At 47.6% G+C, this 17,958-nt stretch overlaps 1 protein-coding gene across 3 annotated transcripts in view; it reads right to left on the bottom strand.

Moving 5' to 3' along the window:
• CTIF (cap binding complex dependent translation initiation factor) overlaps positions 1-17,958 on the bottom strand; it is a 148,188-nt gene that overhangs the window by 87,215 nt on the left and 43,015 nt on the right. For 2 of the 3 annotated variants that reach the window (XM_027671655.1, XM_027671656.1), the window contains exons 4-7: positions 17,343-17,465; positions 13,142-13,215; positions 12,136-12,240; positions 8,335-8,410 (exon numbers count right to left, since the gene is read on the bottom strand). In XM_027671655.1, the coding sequence (XP_027527456.1) occupies positions 8,335-8,410; positions 12,136-12,240; positions 13,142-13,215; positions 17,343-17,465 (378 nt within the window). The remainder of the gene's footprint in view (positions 1-8,334; positions 8,411-12,135; positions 12,241-13,141; positions 13,216-17,342; positions 17,466-17,958) is intronic. The other variant, XM_027671657.1, reaches the window with a different exon arrangement.

Here is a 17,958-nt window from a genome sequence, read left to right as displayed (position 1 = left end):
GAGGATTTGGAACAAGATAATCTTTAACGTCCCTTCCAGCCCAAAAACATTTCATGATTCTGTGATCTGCAAAAAACCCAACCCTCAAAAGTATTTTTAAAATAAAATGAGGGACAATATGAATGTAAGACTAGAAAGGACCTCTGAGTTACAGAGTTTGGTCTGCTACAACAGCTAGGACATCATTTAATCCCTTCATAAACAGTCTTTATTTTCACCATGGAAGAGACATCCAGGCGTCATGTGCAGCAATAAATTTCCCACTTAAATGACAATCTTTGACCAAACCACCTTGGATTGCAATAAACACTTATCCAGCCACTAAATACATATATTTACACCCATAGCTATATATACATCTCCCCAAGCTGGATGGGATTCACTTACCTGCTGCCTCCGGGCAGGAAATTCACATTTTAAGAACTTCTGGTCTCATTTATTGTATTGGTTTCTATTCCCACAACATCAGAGGAAAGGCAGCAGAAAAGGGTGGGGGAGCATCTTCTGGTTAAGAAGAAATTTATAAATGCAACAGGAAACATTAACCTCCTATTTTGTCAGACAAGGGACGAGGACAACCCCCATTAGCAGGATTTTCAGAGAGCGATGTGTTTCTAGGCTCTGCAGGTCCCTCCACCAACGGGGATGTGTGCACGTCTCTCTTCTCTGGTCCTGTGGTATGCCTGCTTTTGTTTTAAGAGAGAAAATTCCTTCCTTTCCTTTATTTTATTAAAAATTCAGGTCTTTCACAGAGAGCAGGGAAGGGGATTAGGATGTGGAAATAGCCAAGCCAGCAGAAATAGCTGCTTGACCAAAGAGACATTGAGTTTTTATTTGAGATCCTTAGAAATCTGTATTTTTTTTTCCTGCTACTTTTAATAACCTTTTTCTTTAACTTAATCATTACTCCATATTACTTCCACATTTCAGGAAAATATTCAGCAAATTCAAAGGAGTGCAGCAAAAACCCTCTCAGATTTCTAATGAATCCTCTGGGAAAACAAGGGAGAAGAAGATGTAACATTACTGAGAAGTTAAAATTCAGGCAGGATTTGGCGGGGGGTGTGTTTTGGAGTCTATAAAAAGGACTGGGAAAAACCAAAACAAAACCTTTCAGGCTTGCTTTCGATATTACATAGCTGCATAAAAGCAAACTTTTCTGAAAGGGAAGTCATCTGTAGGGCTGGGAAAAATCTGTGTTGCTCCCTGTTGTGTTTAAGACAGAGCATAATGTGGTGCCATTTTTGAGCCTTAAATGCCTATTGAGTTGCTATTTATACCTCTGTACAATTTCCCTTACCCAAACTAGCTAATTCCCCAGAAAACTGCAGTTCACAGGTCTAAAACTACTTGTGACATCCCTAAAAGCAAAATAGAGGATCCTTCTTCATCATCCTCCCAAGAATAGACTTATCCACCCAGCTCTCTCATCTTCCTGCCTCCTTGTGGTCCGTAGTCATGAGCCCAAAACCTACCAGCCCCTATCAGTAAGCCCAGCCTAATCCTGCCATCTCTTCATGTCTACCCTTCCATCAGCCTGGCCCAAGGAAAAGCTGCAAGGCAGCCAAAAATCCCATTATTAATCTTAGTTTGTAGCAGAAACCAGTGCCTGGCAAACTGGGATCTAAGGAACAGAGATGGCCCAGCAGTGGACATCTCCCTCCTCCTGAGGCTGGCATGTCCTTCAGAGTGGGGTTGGGTACAATCCAGAGTAGATGGGGGACAGGGACGGGTGGACAAATGGGAATGTGGGTGTTCAGGGGAACATCCTACACTTGATGGGGCAGCAGCACTTCCAGGGGAAGGGAAGGACCCCTCAGCACACCTTGGTGTGAGAGGCATGGCTTCAGACTGAGCCCTGTTGGAGCATCCCACAGGAAACACACAGAGTTCAGGATTGCACTTGCAAAGGTGGGATTTCCAAGTGAAACTGGGGAGGTGTCACGATGCCAGCAAGGGCAACCTGAGCTGTGCCTGATGCCCAGGTATCAGCTCCCCTCAGGGCTGTGATACTCAGGGAGGTTCATGGACACCTTCAGTTTTAACCCTGCTCTGCTCAGGGATGCCATGAGGCTCGGGAGGATGCACAGTACTATCCAAATTCAGCCCCAGGTACAGAGAAACACCCTCCCCCTCTGTAAGCCCCAGGTTGCCCCATGCTGGACATGCACCTCGGGCCCCAGGTGGGCACAGCACAGGATGGAGAGCAGCACGACCTGGCACCGGAGGGTGAGAGGCACAGCCGCTGCAGAGTGAGGCTTCTGCTTGGAAAAAGCCTTCGGAAAACGCCTGGTTTCCTCTGCTCAGAGCCGTGTTTCGGGGCCATGCAGCGAGGCCGCAGTGCCCTCTAGTGCTGCAAGGGCTCCCCTCTGCCACCAGCCCTTTCCCCTCGGCCACCAAACACCCAGCCAACCATCACAGCTGCAGTATAAGTCACCCTTGCCCCTTCCACTGTCCCCCCCTTGCTTATTCCAAACCCATGACCCTCACCAGCTGATCCAAGCAGGGTGTGACAGCATCCCAATGACTCCCATCCTGCAGGCATGGCAGCCTGGCCCTAACCCTGCCTAGCTAACCACTACCAGCTCCAGGAACCTATAAAACAGGCATCTCCGTGCCCACCAGGCTGGGAGGACAACCCCAGGAATTATGGGTCAGTATTGCTAAGTCTGCCTGACTTAAATGACAGCCAGAAAAATAACACCAGTCCTGAGAAGGGAGAACTCATTTCATCTCTTAAAATCATGAACCTGCTCTGAACCATAATAGCAGTGGTAGTAATAATAGTTATAATGATGATGGAAACATCAAAGCTCTTGGCCATTTCTCTCGTGTTTCCTTTGTGCACTGAATAAGGCTATTGTATGATATCAGGAAATTGGATATTAGGAAAAATGTCTTCATCCCCGGCACAAGCTGCCCAAGGCAGTGATAGAGTCCCCATCCCTGGAGGGATTTAAAAGTTGTGTGGATGTGGCACTTGGGGACATGGGTTAGTGGTGGCCTTGGCAGTGCTGGGGAATGGTTGGACTGGATGGTCTTAAGGGTCTTTTTGAACCTAAATCTTTCAACGAATCTGTGATATGGAAGATGATCATAATGCGATAGAGCCACTAGAAGATCTCCCCTTTCCTGCATGTCCAATAAAAACCACAGGGTTTATGACCTGCTTCAGGGCTCACAGTGACTGTGCTGTTCTGCCACAGTCCAGGCTTGGATGTTGCCAGAACCTGTGAGGTGATGAACTGTGTGGGAGATAAGCCAGCCTTGGTCCAGACCTCTCCTTTCCAGTGTTTTGGGGATGCCAATGGCCTCACTTGCCTTGCTTGGATAATGGTGTCCTTAACTCCGACTTGGGAGTGATGCTGAAGGGGTTACAGGTGACCACGGCAGCTTTCCCTCTCCAAACTGAAAGCCAAGGCGATGGTCACTGTCAGTTGGGTTAAAACCAACAAAAAACAGGCCACAGAAAGACTGTGACTTACTGGAAGCCACGGCAAACCAAAAGCTTTTTACTCAGCAGTAGAACTCTGACTCCCGATATGTTGTGACCTACACTCAAGTAAACCCTGGCTCTTTGACAGGGACTTTCCACAGTGGTTTTAGCCATTACAGTATTGGAAAGACCCTTGGGATACGGGCTTTTCAGACAAGAAACCTCCTCTGAAAGCAATGCCATGCCTACATGTTCTGGACAGAGTCCGGCAAGAACTGGAGGTGGGGAGAAGAAATCCCTGTTTCGGGGCTCCTGGGGAGGAACCCCAACCTCTTCATAAGGGTTTGATATACATATAAAGGACAGCAGGGTTAGACCTGATGAATGACAGCAGAGACACAGAGCACAAGGGGCCCACACCACATCTTCCAGGTCATTCCCAGCAGGAGGGGATACCAGAGGGATGAGCCCAACCCAGCTCCACCAGTGTGGAACAGACTACTGGGAAAGGAAGGATCTGAGCTGCCCAACATGCTGGGTAAAATGAGAACTGCCCGAGCCTGTAGTGCAGAAAGAGCAGGCAAGAGACGACGTGGAGAGGATGACTCCATATGGTGACAGTAAATAACACCATCCCACCAAAGAGATATCCCCGAGCTCCAGAGAGACCTGGTGCCCTGCCACCACCACCCTGGGAGGGCCAGTGATCTGCAGGCTCCAGGAGCAAGCCCTCACATCAATGCTGGACACTGATCCCACCTTCTCACATGCAAAGTGACAGCAGAGGGGATCCAACCCTTCTCTCCCTGGACAGCTGGCTTGGCTTCATCTCTCTCAGGGAGAGATATCCATATCTGACCAAGTCCACATGTGAGCTGGTCCATCTAGGCACCCTGCAGAGCTGACAGGGAAAGGACATGGGTACCCTCAGATGGGAATCATCCAGACCTTCCTAGACCTCTACACTGAGGTGCCACAAATCACATCCCAATGTGTCCATGCCTCAGCTAGGGCAGGAACCCCAAGCGAGCAATCCATGCACAGGTCCCACCTTTCCTCACAGGACCTTGGCCCTCCCAGAATTTTAGGGTCTGACCTAAAAATATTTGTCAATGAGGAGGGGTCCCAAGGAAGGTAGGCAGAGATGCCTGTAGGTGCCTAAATTCAGGTGGGATCCCAGCACGATCGGGAATCGTGGTGTTTCTAAGCCTGTTCGGATAAAATCAGGAATACAGTGGTGTTAAGAGGAACATGAACAACTTACAGAGTCTGCCTTTCTCCTAAGGAGTTGCTCTCTTGGTTCTCATCCAACAAGGAAGCTGGATGACGACTGCAGCCAGAAGAGAAACAAGCAGTTTATTGTAACTGCAAGCATATGACAAAAAGGGTCAAACATCAGTAAGGAAATGGAAGGAGATGAGCTGCAAGGCAGTAAGGTGCCAAACCAAATGATATCAATGCTGCCTTCCAAGTTTATCCCATTACAACAGCAAAGCCCAATATGCCTTTCAAAAGTGCCACACAGCTGGGCAGCGAAGGCACATCCCCAGAGTTCTGAGGAGGGCAAGCCCATCCTGAAGGCAGGAGTCCAGCAAACTGAAAGCCAAACACTGCCAGTCCAGAAACCACTTGGGATATGTCCTAAAACTCTCTGCTCGTGTCTTGCAGCATTCACAGCACATCCCTGTGACATGCAGCCTCCTGTATCCTTCATGAGTATTACGGGAAGGAGGGGGTTGGATCTTGCCCAGAGAAGCTGTGGCTGCCCCATCCCTGGAAGTGTCCAAGGCCAGGTTGGACAGGGCTCGGAGCAACCTGGGCTAGTGGAAGGTGTTCCTGCCCATGGCAGGGGGTGGAATGAAATGAGCTTTAAGGTCTCTTTCAAACCAAGCCACTCCATGATCCTGTGATCTTGCAGGACATGACCCCTTAGGTTGTTTTTTATGGCAAGTATAGAGTGTGCCCAGGGCTTTCAGTCTGAAGCCTGTGCGTAAGACTGGAGCACTCGGCTATGACACATCCAAGACTGAAAGCCTTTCCCAAGCGTTTGCCAAAGGGAGCAAGAGCAAGAGGCACTGACTCAGCCCTCCCTGTGACGTCTTCATGACGTCAAGGTGGTTATGTGGTCTCCTTCAACAAACCAGCCGAGGTGCAAACGGAGAAGATGATGACGAGCAGCTCTGCACCTGAGCTGCGCCTCTAATGCAGCAAATTGATCCTCTGGCACACAATAAAGAGCGGTTCTTATGAATGGGGAACACTTATCTTCAGAAGAGCAGCCTTTTGGAAGCACTCGGGTGAATTAGTGCCCAAATCCAACTATAGACTTTTACGAGTTAGGAGAGATGAAGAGGTTATGGCTCATGAGCTGAGCCAAAGCAATGACCTCATGAGCTCCTAGCAATGAAGCTTTCAAAAATAAAATCTATTTACCAGTAAAAATCAGCACGTCGGATGAGTTTTGAAAAGATGGCAGAAAAGCAGGAGAAAGCTGCAAAATACCAGCTGTGGTGAAGGAATTGTGGAGCCGGATTCACCTGCCTGTGTATGTCCACGAGATGGCAGAGTGGGCTGTCCTGTGAGAGCAACTCCGGGGAGCATTCTCCGATCTCCAAACAAAAGAAGAGGATTTTGGGGACGCTGTTTTGGGGGGTTTTTTGTTTATTTTTTCACCCTTTAACTGCCAAACGGTCAGAGGCTTTCCTTGCAATATTTTCTAAAATACTATTGATAGATTCGAGCAGCAAAACTCATGTATAGACACATTAACATCCAGATATCCAGAATAGCCTGCTTAGCCCCCAGATACCCAGAATATTCTGTTTAACCCATTAGGGATGTCACTGCATCTCTCTGTAGAGATACACATACACACCTGGATGTATACCTGAGATTAGTTCAAGATTCATGGCCTATGTCTATCATACCTTAATATCAAAGGCACCCAAATCTCCAAGCAGCCTGCAAGTAAGACCTGCTATCTCTCTCAAATATGCTGCTTTTAACCCTTCTACAGCTGCTGAAGTACACTCAGCAGCAAAATATTTGCATCTGAGTTGTGCTGGAGGATGCTTGGACCACCCCAGTCGTGATGGAGGATGCTTGGACTGGTTCAGTCGCACTGGAGGGTTCTCAGACCACCCCAGTGGCACTGGAGGATGCTCAGACTGGCCCCCCTGCCTGTGCATGGCTGCTGTAAGGAAGCCAGGAGCTCTTAAACACAGACAGAATAAGAGCTTATGTATATCTCCAACCTGAAAAGCCTCTTCTTCATGACACCCAACAAACAAAGCCCCATCGTGGGACAACCCCACGGAAGGTTAACGATTTTCCTTCCACAGCCTCACACAAACACTTTCTCTTATGCCCCCACACACTGCTCCACAGAGCCATTTTAAACAAGGGATAAAGACCAGAAAAATCTCCGTCAGCGTTGCACGGTTGCATTCAAATCCAGTTAACAATGACATGTGAGGATTAGACCAGCTGTCTGCAAGTATTTCACTTGTCGGCATTAAAAAAGACAAATCCTCACCCAGAACTACCTGGCTCCTAGTTCCCACAGACACACATGCCAAGGTAAGCACGTCTCCAAAATAATGCAGCATTGCAGGGGTCTGCCCAGGGGCACAAACAAAACATCAGATCCAGCGTTCCCACTAGGTCTTCCAGCTTAGAAATGTCACACTAACAGTTAAGCTAAATATTAAGGTATATATTGCAATTAATTCATTGGAGTCGATGGACTCAACCTGGTGTTAGGGCAAGATGAGATGATAACCATACCAGGAGGAGTCGGCTTATTTAATAGCTGTTGATTAAAACCCTCTTGAAGAAAATCAGCTCCTCGCACCAAAGATGGTTTGATTCCTCATTTCCCAATTATCCCCTGGGGAAAACTAACCTTATTTTGCAGAATTACTGGGGTTTGTACCAGCTGAACCTGATGTTTTCTCCCTGTGACCTAAAGTCCAGACACACCAAACATGGAAGAGACGAGGCAGGAAGCAGCTGCAGGGAGTGCTCCTCCCTGCCAAAGTCAGCAGCACTTCTCCACTCCTTCCACTACTTTGTGTATTTAGTGCCAAATAGCTCGCCCAAAAGAAACAGTAAGGCAGATCATCACATGGCTTGCAGGATGAGCAAAGCTATTCCTCACATGATGCATGAGCAAGAAGCCTGGCGAGCTCTTGGCTCAGCACTGACAAGGGTAATGCTACCACAGCACATGAGATGTCTCTGTCTTTTCCTCTGGAGGCAGAGATTTCAGCAAAAGCACACCAAACATCCTCAGAACTTGCCTAGCCCAGGACACTCTTGGAGGACTAGGGCTCTGTAAAATGAAGAATTATAAGATGCTGACAAATGGACTTATTCAATCTGACTTTTTAACTGAGGGTCTCATCTCGCCATTCCCCAACATCCAAGCGTCAGACTGGGCCGTAAAGAGAGATCTGGAGAAGGAATAGGCTGGAGAGAGCACACACATGGATTATCACGGCATATAAACACAGGCACACTCCAAAAGGGAAACACCTGGGTCAGCACACCAGCACTGCTGGCTTCCTGGCAGCAACTTATTTTGGAGCTGTCGGGAGGACTGATGCTTTTCAGAATCTCCCTTTCTAAAGCACATGAGTCCTGTGTACATGTACATATATATATGTATATATACATATCCTGGCCTCAATATATCACCTCCCAACAAAGTCTACGTGGCAACTGCCCTTGCCCAGCACCAACACCCGAAACCACAGGCACCAATCTCCATCCCAGCCCCCAAAGGACCAGTGCTCAGCAGCTTTCCCACTCCTGAGGGGGGTTTCCTAAGGAAACACGAGGCAGGGAAGGCAGTGCTGGTCTCCGCTGTAGCACGGGCAGATGTCCTTGTCACCTACCTGCCACACTGGGAGGACTTTCTCTATGTCGTTCAAGTTGATGCTGTCACCATCCTCGTACTTCCCTTTTCCGAGCCTGTGGCAAGAGGAAAACAAACAGAACCACGTGAAAACTCGCTAGAGACACAGCTAATTGTCTATTACGGCACACGGGGAAGATCAGTTCTTACTGCAAGGGACCCTCGTGAAAACAAAGAGGCTCTCTGAGGCGAGTATGCTGTGCCTCCGAAACACTCCCACGCGGGCGCAAAGCTGTTAATACAAAATTAAATGCTTTTCCTAGTCCTCTCCACCTGCACCATCTGCCACAGCACTTGAACACTCTTGGTAGTGGCAGCGGTGAGAAAACCAAAGGCAGTCCCGAGCAGTGGCGTTGGGTTACTCGATTCCCAGACCAAGTAAAACCGAAAGCACAGCCCACCTGGACAGAAGAAAAGTGAGGACACAAAAAAGTAATGAAAGACGTTTCCTTTGATGCACTGCTCATTTGTTGGTCTCCACAGGAGCTCCACTTCCCCTGCTGAGAAAGGTGTCAGCGAGCAAGCACAAACATACATCTCAGACAGCAAACAGCAATCAATATAAACATAAACAGACAATTTGGAAGACAAAAAAAATTGGGGTGAGAAGCCAAGCACTCACACACCAAACACAGAGCTGGCAAGGACCTTCTTGTATCAAGAAAGGAAAAAAAAACAATCCAAAGATAACCACTAGCTGAATGCAGAGAGTTTGTGATGATACAGAAGAAGAAAAAATGGTCAGTAAATACCATCCTTCTACATTTATAAACAACTGAGATGATCTTTTTTATTATGCAAGAATGATAATGTATTTTTTTGTCAATTAGTGACAAGGTATCGTTGAATAAGATACAATGGGAACTTTGGTACAGCAGGTGCAGGTAATCAGTGCTTATAAGTCAGAGAAAAACAGATCTTGGTGGACTTGGAGTAAATGGAGAAAAAAATTAAGAAAAAATGGGCATGTGCTGAAGTGCCAGGCTCAAGAAACAGCAAGCTGAAGGCAAACAATTTAATTGACCTTGGCTGATTGGAGCAACTTGGTCTAATCAAAGGTGTTCCTGCCTATGGCAGAGGGGTTGGACCAGGTGATCTTGAAGGTCCCTTCCAACCCAAACCATTCTATGATTCTATAGTTATAGGAAATCAGAGGTGTTCAACAATTGACTTTCCACCATAGATGAAATCCTGACTTTGAGTTACAAAGGGAAAAATATAGTGTGTCTACATATACAAATACATATATATACATATAAGTATTGAGAGAGAGATATATATACATTTATACATAAGAGAAAAATGTCAAATATATGGGGACAAATAACACCAGTTGCTGGTATAGAATGGGCAAGTGTATCGTAGGAAAAGGTTATCTGAAAAGGATGGGGACTGTTCAAGGCTGAATTTCTGATGCTAAACTGTGGCATAAAGGCAGGGGATGAGGAGGAGGAGGCAGGGCTTAGGGGGTTGAAGGCAGCTTTCCTCTAGAGACAGCACAGCTGAGACTGATCTACAGGACCACAGGAAGCGCTGGCAGTCATGTTTCAAAGAGGTGGTAGAGGAATTTCTGAGACTACCAGAAAAACTAAAGTGATACATGTGCTTGGGAGATACCTGGAATGAAGAGGAAATATCAGCTACAAAAGGTTGTTTGATCTGGAAGAGTAAAAGCAGAGCAGGAGCTAACACTGGAAATTAAAGCCAGACAATTTCAGGTCAGAAACGAGTCAGGTCAGTACAGTTCCCCAGCTTTGCTTAACCACTCCACTTCGATTATTCAGCAAACTACCAAACAGCATCTTCCAATAAAATCCATGTCTTTCTGGAGGAAAACACTTCATCCAAGCAAAAGGCCCTTGAGGTCAAATAACTGGATGCAACTACATGGCCAGCCTTGGATAAGAGATCAGACTAAGGAATAAAATTGTCCTTTGGGTACTTACAGTGTTGAAAACATAGCTGAACACCATATGCTCCTTTTTTTTCTTTTAATTTTTTTTAATTGCACAGATACATTGTTAAAAAAGCTTCCCATTCAAGCCAGAGAGAAAATGCCTAGCTAGCAGGTGGAGATTCTTGGAGGTTCAGCAAGCTGAATCACACTCAGCACAGATTTGGCACAGAGCGCTGATGAATGCACAACACAGCCAACTAAGAGCTAAAAAGTAAAACCAATTTTGTCTGTGCTTCCTCTATTTTAGCCAAGTTACTTAGATGACCTGCATTTCTGGGAGATGCACTGCTTGTGCTGACAGCATCTGTTTAACTTTTCTGCAGATACGCTAATTCTTGTCCAAGTTTTACGGCTGTAATACTTAGGAGTGATTAAATATCTCACCTCCACACTGCCTTCTCTACCCGTTTGCATCCTGGGCATTTGCACTACGCTGGGAATGGAGGAAAACTACAACACAGACCCTGCTGCATCCTCCCTGTATGTAGCAGATGTCACTGACATCATCATCTGGCAAGTGCCATCATCCATTGGGCACATTAGATCTTATTTTACTGAGGGCCCCTTCATCTCATTTTTCAAACCCGTCAGAAGAAATGGGAGTAAACATGACTAAGGCACTTGGTGACTTAGAAATTTAGTGTTCCATTGTTCCAAGTGTTCTGAAAATTGCCCTTCATATACCTGCATTATACCTTACTTACACTGCAGAAAAAAATTGAGTTGTGTGACTCTTCCTGTCGCTCTGCAGTACAAGGGCCTCCTGCAGATGCTGAGCCTGTGCTGGGGTGGGATTGCTGGCCTGGTTGGAAACATCAAGATGTTTCTAATTGTTTCTAATCAACTATTCTAATAATAATTCTAATTGTGTCCTCTAAACAAGATGTGCAGACCAGGTACATAGCATTGGCCAGTACTTTTTCAAAACCAACTTATCAATAGAAAAACTTGTCCAAGAGAGGATTTCCATCCCTACATATGACATGGCAAAGCTTTTAAATCCCTCTGGGGATGGGGACTCCACCACTGCCCTGGGCAGCTGTGCCAGGGCTGGACAAACCTTTCTGTGAAGAAACTGTTCCTGATTTCCAATCTAAACCTCCCCTGGTGCAACTTGAGGCCTTTTCCTCTTGTCCTGTCACTTGTTACGTGGGAGAAGAGACTGACCCCACCTGGCTACAACCTCCTTTCAGGTAGTGATTGTTTCTCCACCTGCAGAGAATCCCCAGAGAAAAAGGGATACCCATTTAAGCAACACTGGTGATCCACCTGGTGCCAGTACACATTTATTTTGCTTGACCAACCAACAGCTGACGAGGAATCCAGCAATACCATGGAAGACCATGGAGGATGCCACCAGCAAAAGGAGCTGTTGAATGTTCCCACAGTTTCATGCCTAGCAGATGGGGGATGAGCACTTGGATCTACATGAATCACACTGATGCTCATTTCTTCACTGAAATTTTGCTGGAGAGAACAGTAACTGTAACCAGGATCGGGTGCTAAACCAGGATCTTTCTCCCAACACCCAGAGATGTTTAAATCTAGGAGACCTGCATCTGGAAGACTTGGATCCATAGTTATTTAAAGACTGGAATCTACCAAACAGTGCAAAAACACAGAGAACAACTCTGCTCCAGCCTAGCACTGGATGACAGAGGAGCCAGACAGACTGATTGTGGCATCCTCAAACCCCGTATGTCTTTGCAGCACCTTTTTCCCATGTCCTCCACATGAGGTCTGCCACCAAGCTAGCGTTCCTACAGCAAGGGAGAAGTTAAGAGACCTTCCTGGAGAGCAGAGTATTGCACACAGGGCACTCACCCTTCTCTGTCTATGTGAGGCAACGGGTGTTTGGAGGTGTTTCTCAGCTTCCTGTGAAATTGGGTGAAATCTAGTTTTTCAGGCTGCAAGTCCCACGTCGCACCACTAGGTGAGAAAAACAGGGAAAAAACAAAGAAAGAAAGTCCAGTACTGATTAAACACCACCGAGCTGAAGAGCAGAAGGCACACTGGAGCCTGCAGAGGAGGAAAGCTGGTACTTCTGGAAGCACCACTCCCTGCTGCAGAGCACATGGATGTGGGCCTCCAACCTCCACACTGCTGCACCTCCTTTCTTTTCATTTTTTTCTCGTTTTTTGGATACGCTGAGCTCCTGTTGCTTGATCTGAACCCCTAATTTTGATACAGCTCACACCTTGAAAGCTATACTTGCTCTATTATCAAGGGGATATCACAACAGGTAGCGGTCTGGTCCATGCAATGGAGATGTTCTCTCTGGCCCTGCAGAGCCTGTCTGCTCCAATGGCCTGGAGCTGGTAGGTGATAACTCAACCTCTGTAGATTCTTGCAGCGCTCCAGGCACAGGGAGATGCATAAAACTGGACAGAGAGCGTTTTTCACCGCTTTCCCCATGCTCAAACACGAGGTAAAGAGCTCTTCCCACCAGCTAAGAAGCCAACACATGATTGTACCTCCAACTAATGGAAAAGTACAGTCCTGGAGCAGCAGCTCAGAGCTGACTCAAGTCTTGCCTGTGCAGCTCTCAGATGATTACGAGTAACTGTATTGGTACCGGTTTCAGGTGTTTGGACTGCAAACCCATCCAGTGGCCTCCCCAAAGCACAAAGGATGGTTTATGTAGATCAGCTGTGCTTAGTGCCACCGGCTAAATGGGGATGGGGAGGAGGAGGAGCAGTGATGTGAGTACTAACAGGGTACTCAATGGTGCCTGGGTACCAGCAGGAGGAGCCTGTGGGTGAAGGCTAAGAGGAGGCACAGTCCATCTAAGAGTCCATCTCTCTCTCAAAGCATTTTAACACCAGCTTACCTGAAGGAGTCAAAGGTGTTGGCAGCCCAAATGTCTGTGCCCAGCATGTCAAGGTTGCTCTCCTTGTTGCCATTCTAGGAGAGAGGGAAAGGTGGTTACTCACTGGAAGGCATGGGGAACTATATGAACCATGGCACAGCCCAGCACAGCCTCTCCCAACACCAGCCACAGAGGTGTCCCGGCTCTGCACAGGGGCTCCTATGCTTCTGGGTGAATCCACACTCACTTCAACAGAGAGATCCCTCACAGGCTGCAAAAGTGCACCGTGAAGGCAAGGAGTGAAACAGTTTCAGCCTTGGGAACACAAAGCTGTGGATGAGACAGAGGAGACAACATGCAGGCTCAGCTCTGACTCCAGCCCTGTCCTCCTGCCCCACTGTCCACGACCACCACAACCCACCAAGCTCCCCTGGGCAGGTTGAGATCCACAGAATCACAGAATCAATTGGGTTGCAAAAGACCTCCAAAATCATCGAGTCCAACCAGTGCCCGACCCCCACCTTGTCCCCCAGCCCAGAGCACTGAGTGACACCTCCAGGAGTTCCTTGGATACCTCCAGGGGTGGGGACTCCACCACCTCCCTGGGCAGCCCCTCCCAATGCCTGACCACCCTTTCCAGGAAGAAATTATTCCTCATGTCCAACCTGACCCTCCCCTGGCACAGCTTAAGGCCGTTTCTTCTCATCCTGTCTCTTGTTCCCTGGCAGCAGAGCCCGACCACCCCCGGCTCCCCCCTCCTGCCAGGGAGTTGCAGAGCCAGAAGGTCCCCCCTGAGCCTCCTTTTCTCCAGGATGAACCCCCCCAGCTCCCTCAGCTGCTCCTGCTGCTCCAGACCCTTCCCCAGCTCCGTTCCCTTCCCTGCACACGCTCCAGCCCCTCAATGTCTCTCCTGTCTGAGGGCCCAGAACTGCCCCAGCACTGGAGGTGCCTCAGCAGTGCCAGCACAGGGAGGGCACTGCCCTGGCCCTGCTGCCACACCAGGGCTGGGACAGCCCCGGGGCCATTGGCCTCCTGCCCCCCTGGGCACCCCTGGGCTCATGTCCAGCCGCTGCCACCAGCACCCACAGGGCCTTTCCCAGTTTTCCAACCCCTCTGTCCCAGCCTGGAGCGCTGCAGGGGGTTGGTGTGACCCAAGGGCAGGACCTGGCACTTTGCCTTGTTGAACTTCATAAAAAAATCACAAATCATAAATCCTCACAAAATCTCAGCCATGAAGCCACTCAGCTTCACAGTCACAGACCTTTTGAGGTGGGAAGGGACCTCTGAAGCTCATCTGGTCCAACCCTCCTGCTCAAGCAGGCCCACCTAATATCTCAGAATAGTTCAGGTTGGAAGGGACCTTTAAAGGTCTTCTGGTTCAATCAGGTGCCCAAGATCACATCCAGATGGCTTTTGAATATCTCCAAGGATGGAGATACTCGTCATCAGCAGCTCTACCAGAGCCTGCTGTCACCAATAAGGATGGGGAAAGCTACCCTTCTCCTTCAAGGAGTTGTGGTGACATGGTTCTCTTTGGTCTAAGAACAGGCACATTTTTAGATTATTTAAGCATTTCAGCCCAAATGGTCCCACTCTGGTAAAAAAACCCACATGCTAGAGACAATGGATTCTATATATTCCCCATTGTATAATTTCTGTCATTTTCAAACATTATTAGTAATAACCAAGACACTAAACACTCATAAAAATTTGATAATTTCTTAATAAAGTCCCAGACCTCAATCTACCCACAAAATGAGCAACATTTCCCCAACCAGTGTCAGGACACACATCCCCAGGGAACACTACAGATGGTCACACTTTGCAGCCATTCCCAGCACAACAACCAATTTAGACATCACACACTCCAAACACAGCCAAATTGCTCCCTTTTTAGTCTCCTCCGAGGGGTTTATGGATTACAATTTTAACCTCTGTGGATCTGCAAGTTGACATGTCTCTGCTCAGAAACAAACCGCCAGAAATACATCAAACTCTCGTGATCAGTTACGGAAGCTGAACTTTTTATTTTAGGCAAATGTAAGCACGATTTTCTCCCACCATAGAGAGAAATTAGTTTCCTAAATCCTTACAAGCATCCAAATGCGGTATAATGAGAACACACATGTGCAGGCCTTCCTAGCTGACACACAAAGAAGAGACACCTCTTCTTGCAGACAAATCCATCTCAAGTGATGAGGAGGTCAGACAGGTCCAAGCTTCTAGGCAGCAGTTGTTGCTCTCACCCAAAACTTCCTCTGAGAAGATGCCCCCATAACCTCTCAGAGGCACTCTAAGCATTAGCCAGACTCCATACAGACGGCGCCAGGGTCCCAATAACACACCTTGTCATTAAGTCCTGAGTCACTATGGCCATTTCAAGACACCCCTTAGGTCTTCGACAACCTGTCTCTAGAACCGGTTTCTGTCTCGACTCACAGGACAGGCAGCATCCTTGCTGCCCTTTGCTGCAGGTCGTTTACTAAAACGCTCACAGAAGTGCCAAGACTTAATAATAAGACTTCAAAAAGCCGATTCTCAAGCCCAGGTACAAAAAAAAGAGAAAAAAAACCCTGCATGTATTTACGAAAAGAAGTGACTTGCTGTCAGTCCCCCCAGGACTGCAATTACAACCCTCAGCAGTTTTAACGTGAAGCTCCCCATGACCCAACCCTCAGCTTTAGATAATAATTTTCACTGTGAAGGAGTCAGTGCCACTGAAAATTAATTAACCAGGAATGATGAACGAGAGACACACTGACAAGAATAACACCAGTGCTACTCAGGGAGATGAGAGAGCCGGTGAAGCAGATCCTACAGGCAGTGAGGTTTAAACGCACGTCCACAACCTCTGTCCTCCAGCCCCTGCGAGCCCGCGTCACCTCTGTCCACCGCTGCCCAGCTGCCAGTACAAACAGGGACGGCCCCACGTGGACTCTGGCCTGTTTACCACGCGTGCAGCTTCAGCAAATTCCCCACAAAGTCAGCATTTGCATGCACGCAGCGGCTTCCCAAAGCCCAGCTCAGCGTCCCACCTCTCGCCGCTCCTCGTCACCGTCCTCCAGAAAGCAAACACAAAGTCATGCCCTTTTGCTGCACGGCTGCGTTAGCTCATCGCTGCAGAACAACATCAGGTGGTCGCCTGAGTCCGTGGTATAAACCAGGGATTATCCTGTGCCATGTGTTACTTCTTAAGCGTTTTTCAGTTCTAAGTTTGAGGAGCTTCCCCCACCCTCCCTGCTCTTCTGCTGCCTACAACCCCTTGGCTGCACTTTGGTAGGGAACAAAAAAAGATGGATAGATATTGAACTGTCTTGAAAAGGCTCCAATGAAAGGTTTCCTTGTTGAAAACTTCAAGCTCTCGTAAGAAAAATACAGATAAAAATATAGACATTTTGAGGAAGACAGCATTATTCCTGCTCAAAGAAGGAAGGATATGCTGAGTCTCACTCCTTCCCACCTGAAAGGACCACCACTTCCCAGCAGCAACCTGGTTCTGTGGGTCCTCTCCCACCACAGCATCAGGAGGACAGTCTGTTTTCCTCAAGCTCTCCAGGAGGATGAAATGGATGAACAGATCAGGACTTTGACCACCGGTTCCAAACCTCCCAGAGTCTGCCCTTCACTTCTGGCACAACCAGTGCTCCCGTGTGCATAAACAGAAAAACTCCAAGAGAAAAAAGGACAGAGGCTGATGGAAACAAACAAGAATGGTCAGGGTCTGAGTTGAAGGACGAGCCTAAAATGATAAAAGTGAATTCTTACAGTCTTTTGCAGGGTAAGTAGGAAGGTGACTCCCCATCTAGCCCTATAGACACCTCACACAGAAAGCAGTTGCACTCAAGGTTACCATTCAACACCATCTATGTGGTATCCACTCATCTATCAACTTCTAATGAAGACTTGTCAGCAAATAATTACAGACATCTCCTAATATCCCAAAATTTAAATACTCCAAGACTTCAAATAAATTAAAAGAACCCCTGACTTGCTTTGCACTAAACCAGTTGACTAAGGAACTTCTTTCCCAATACTAAGGCACTCAGCACACCTCAACAGGTCACACATTATGACTGAATTAATTAGGTCTTTGAAGTGCCCTTCAAAACTGACATGCACCCACACCTACGTGTGACACACACAACAAACATGTCGTGGGGAGGATGCCTCCAATAAGCAGCAAGCAAGGGACACAACTTCAGCACAGCACTACCAGATATACCTTGGTCGATTGCCTGAACTGGCTGCTTCTCCTGTGGCTGCCAGACCTGGATCCAGACCCCTGCCTGGAGCCCGACCCCGGCTGGGATCCTGTGCTCCCACTGCTGCTGTGATCCCACTCTTCCTGGAAACAACAAACAGGTTGCTTTAGTCAGGGGCAGCTCCGTCCTGCACACTCAAAAACCACTGACCTGGCCAGACAGGAGAGCTCCAGCTCCCAGACCACACCTGCCAGCACCTACAAAACTGCGCCCCATGCCCAACACCCTGATTTTGGGGCTTTCTCATTAATCCTTCAGCATGTTCTATTTACACATTGCAAAGGGATGACATTGTGGGAGGCTTCGATGAAGATAAGACTTGGCTCTAGTGCACGCCTGGGGAAAAATAATACTTACCTTCTCTATCTTCATGAGAATTAATTATGCTTATTCAGCAACCCCACATCCTCTGAAGCTGCTTAAGGGCATTTGGACAACGTCCCTAACAACAGGCCTTAACTTTGGGTCAGCCCTAAATTGAGCAGGCAGTTGGAGTGGATGATTGTTGTAGGTCCTTCCCAGCTAAAATTATTCTATTCTATTCTATTCTATTCTATTCTATTCTATTCTATTCTA

This window comes from Neopelma chrysocephalum, unplaced genomic scaffold (assembly GCF_003984885.1).
Source record: "Neopelma chrysocephalum unplaced genomic scaffold, ASM398488v2 Primary Assembly neopelma1_97116, whole genome shotgun sequence".
In the NCBI taxonomy this organism is placed as follows: Eukaryota; Metazoa; Chordata; class Aves; order Passeriformes; family Pipridae; genus Neopelma; species Neopelma chrysocephalum.
This window is presented reverse-complemented; position numbering and strand designations above follow the sequence as displayed.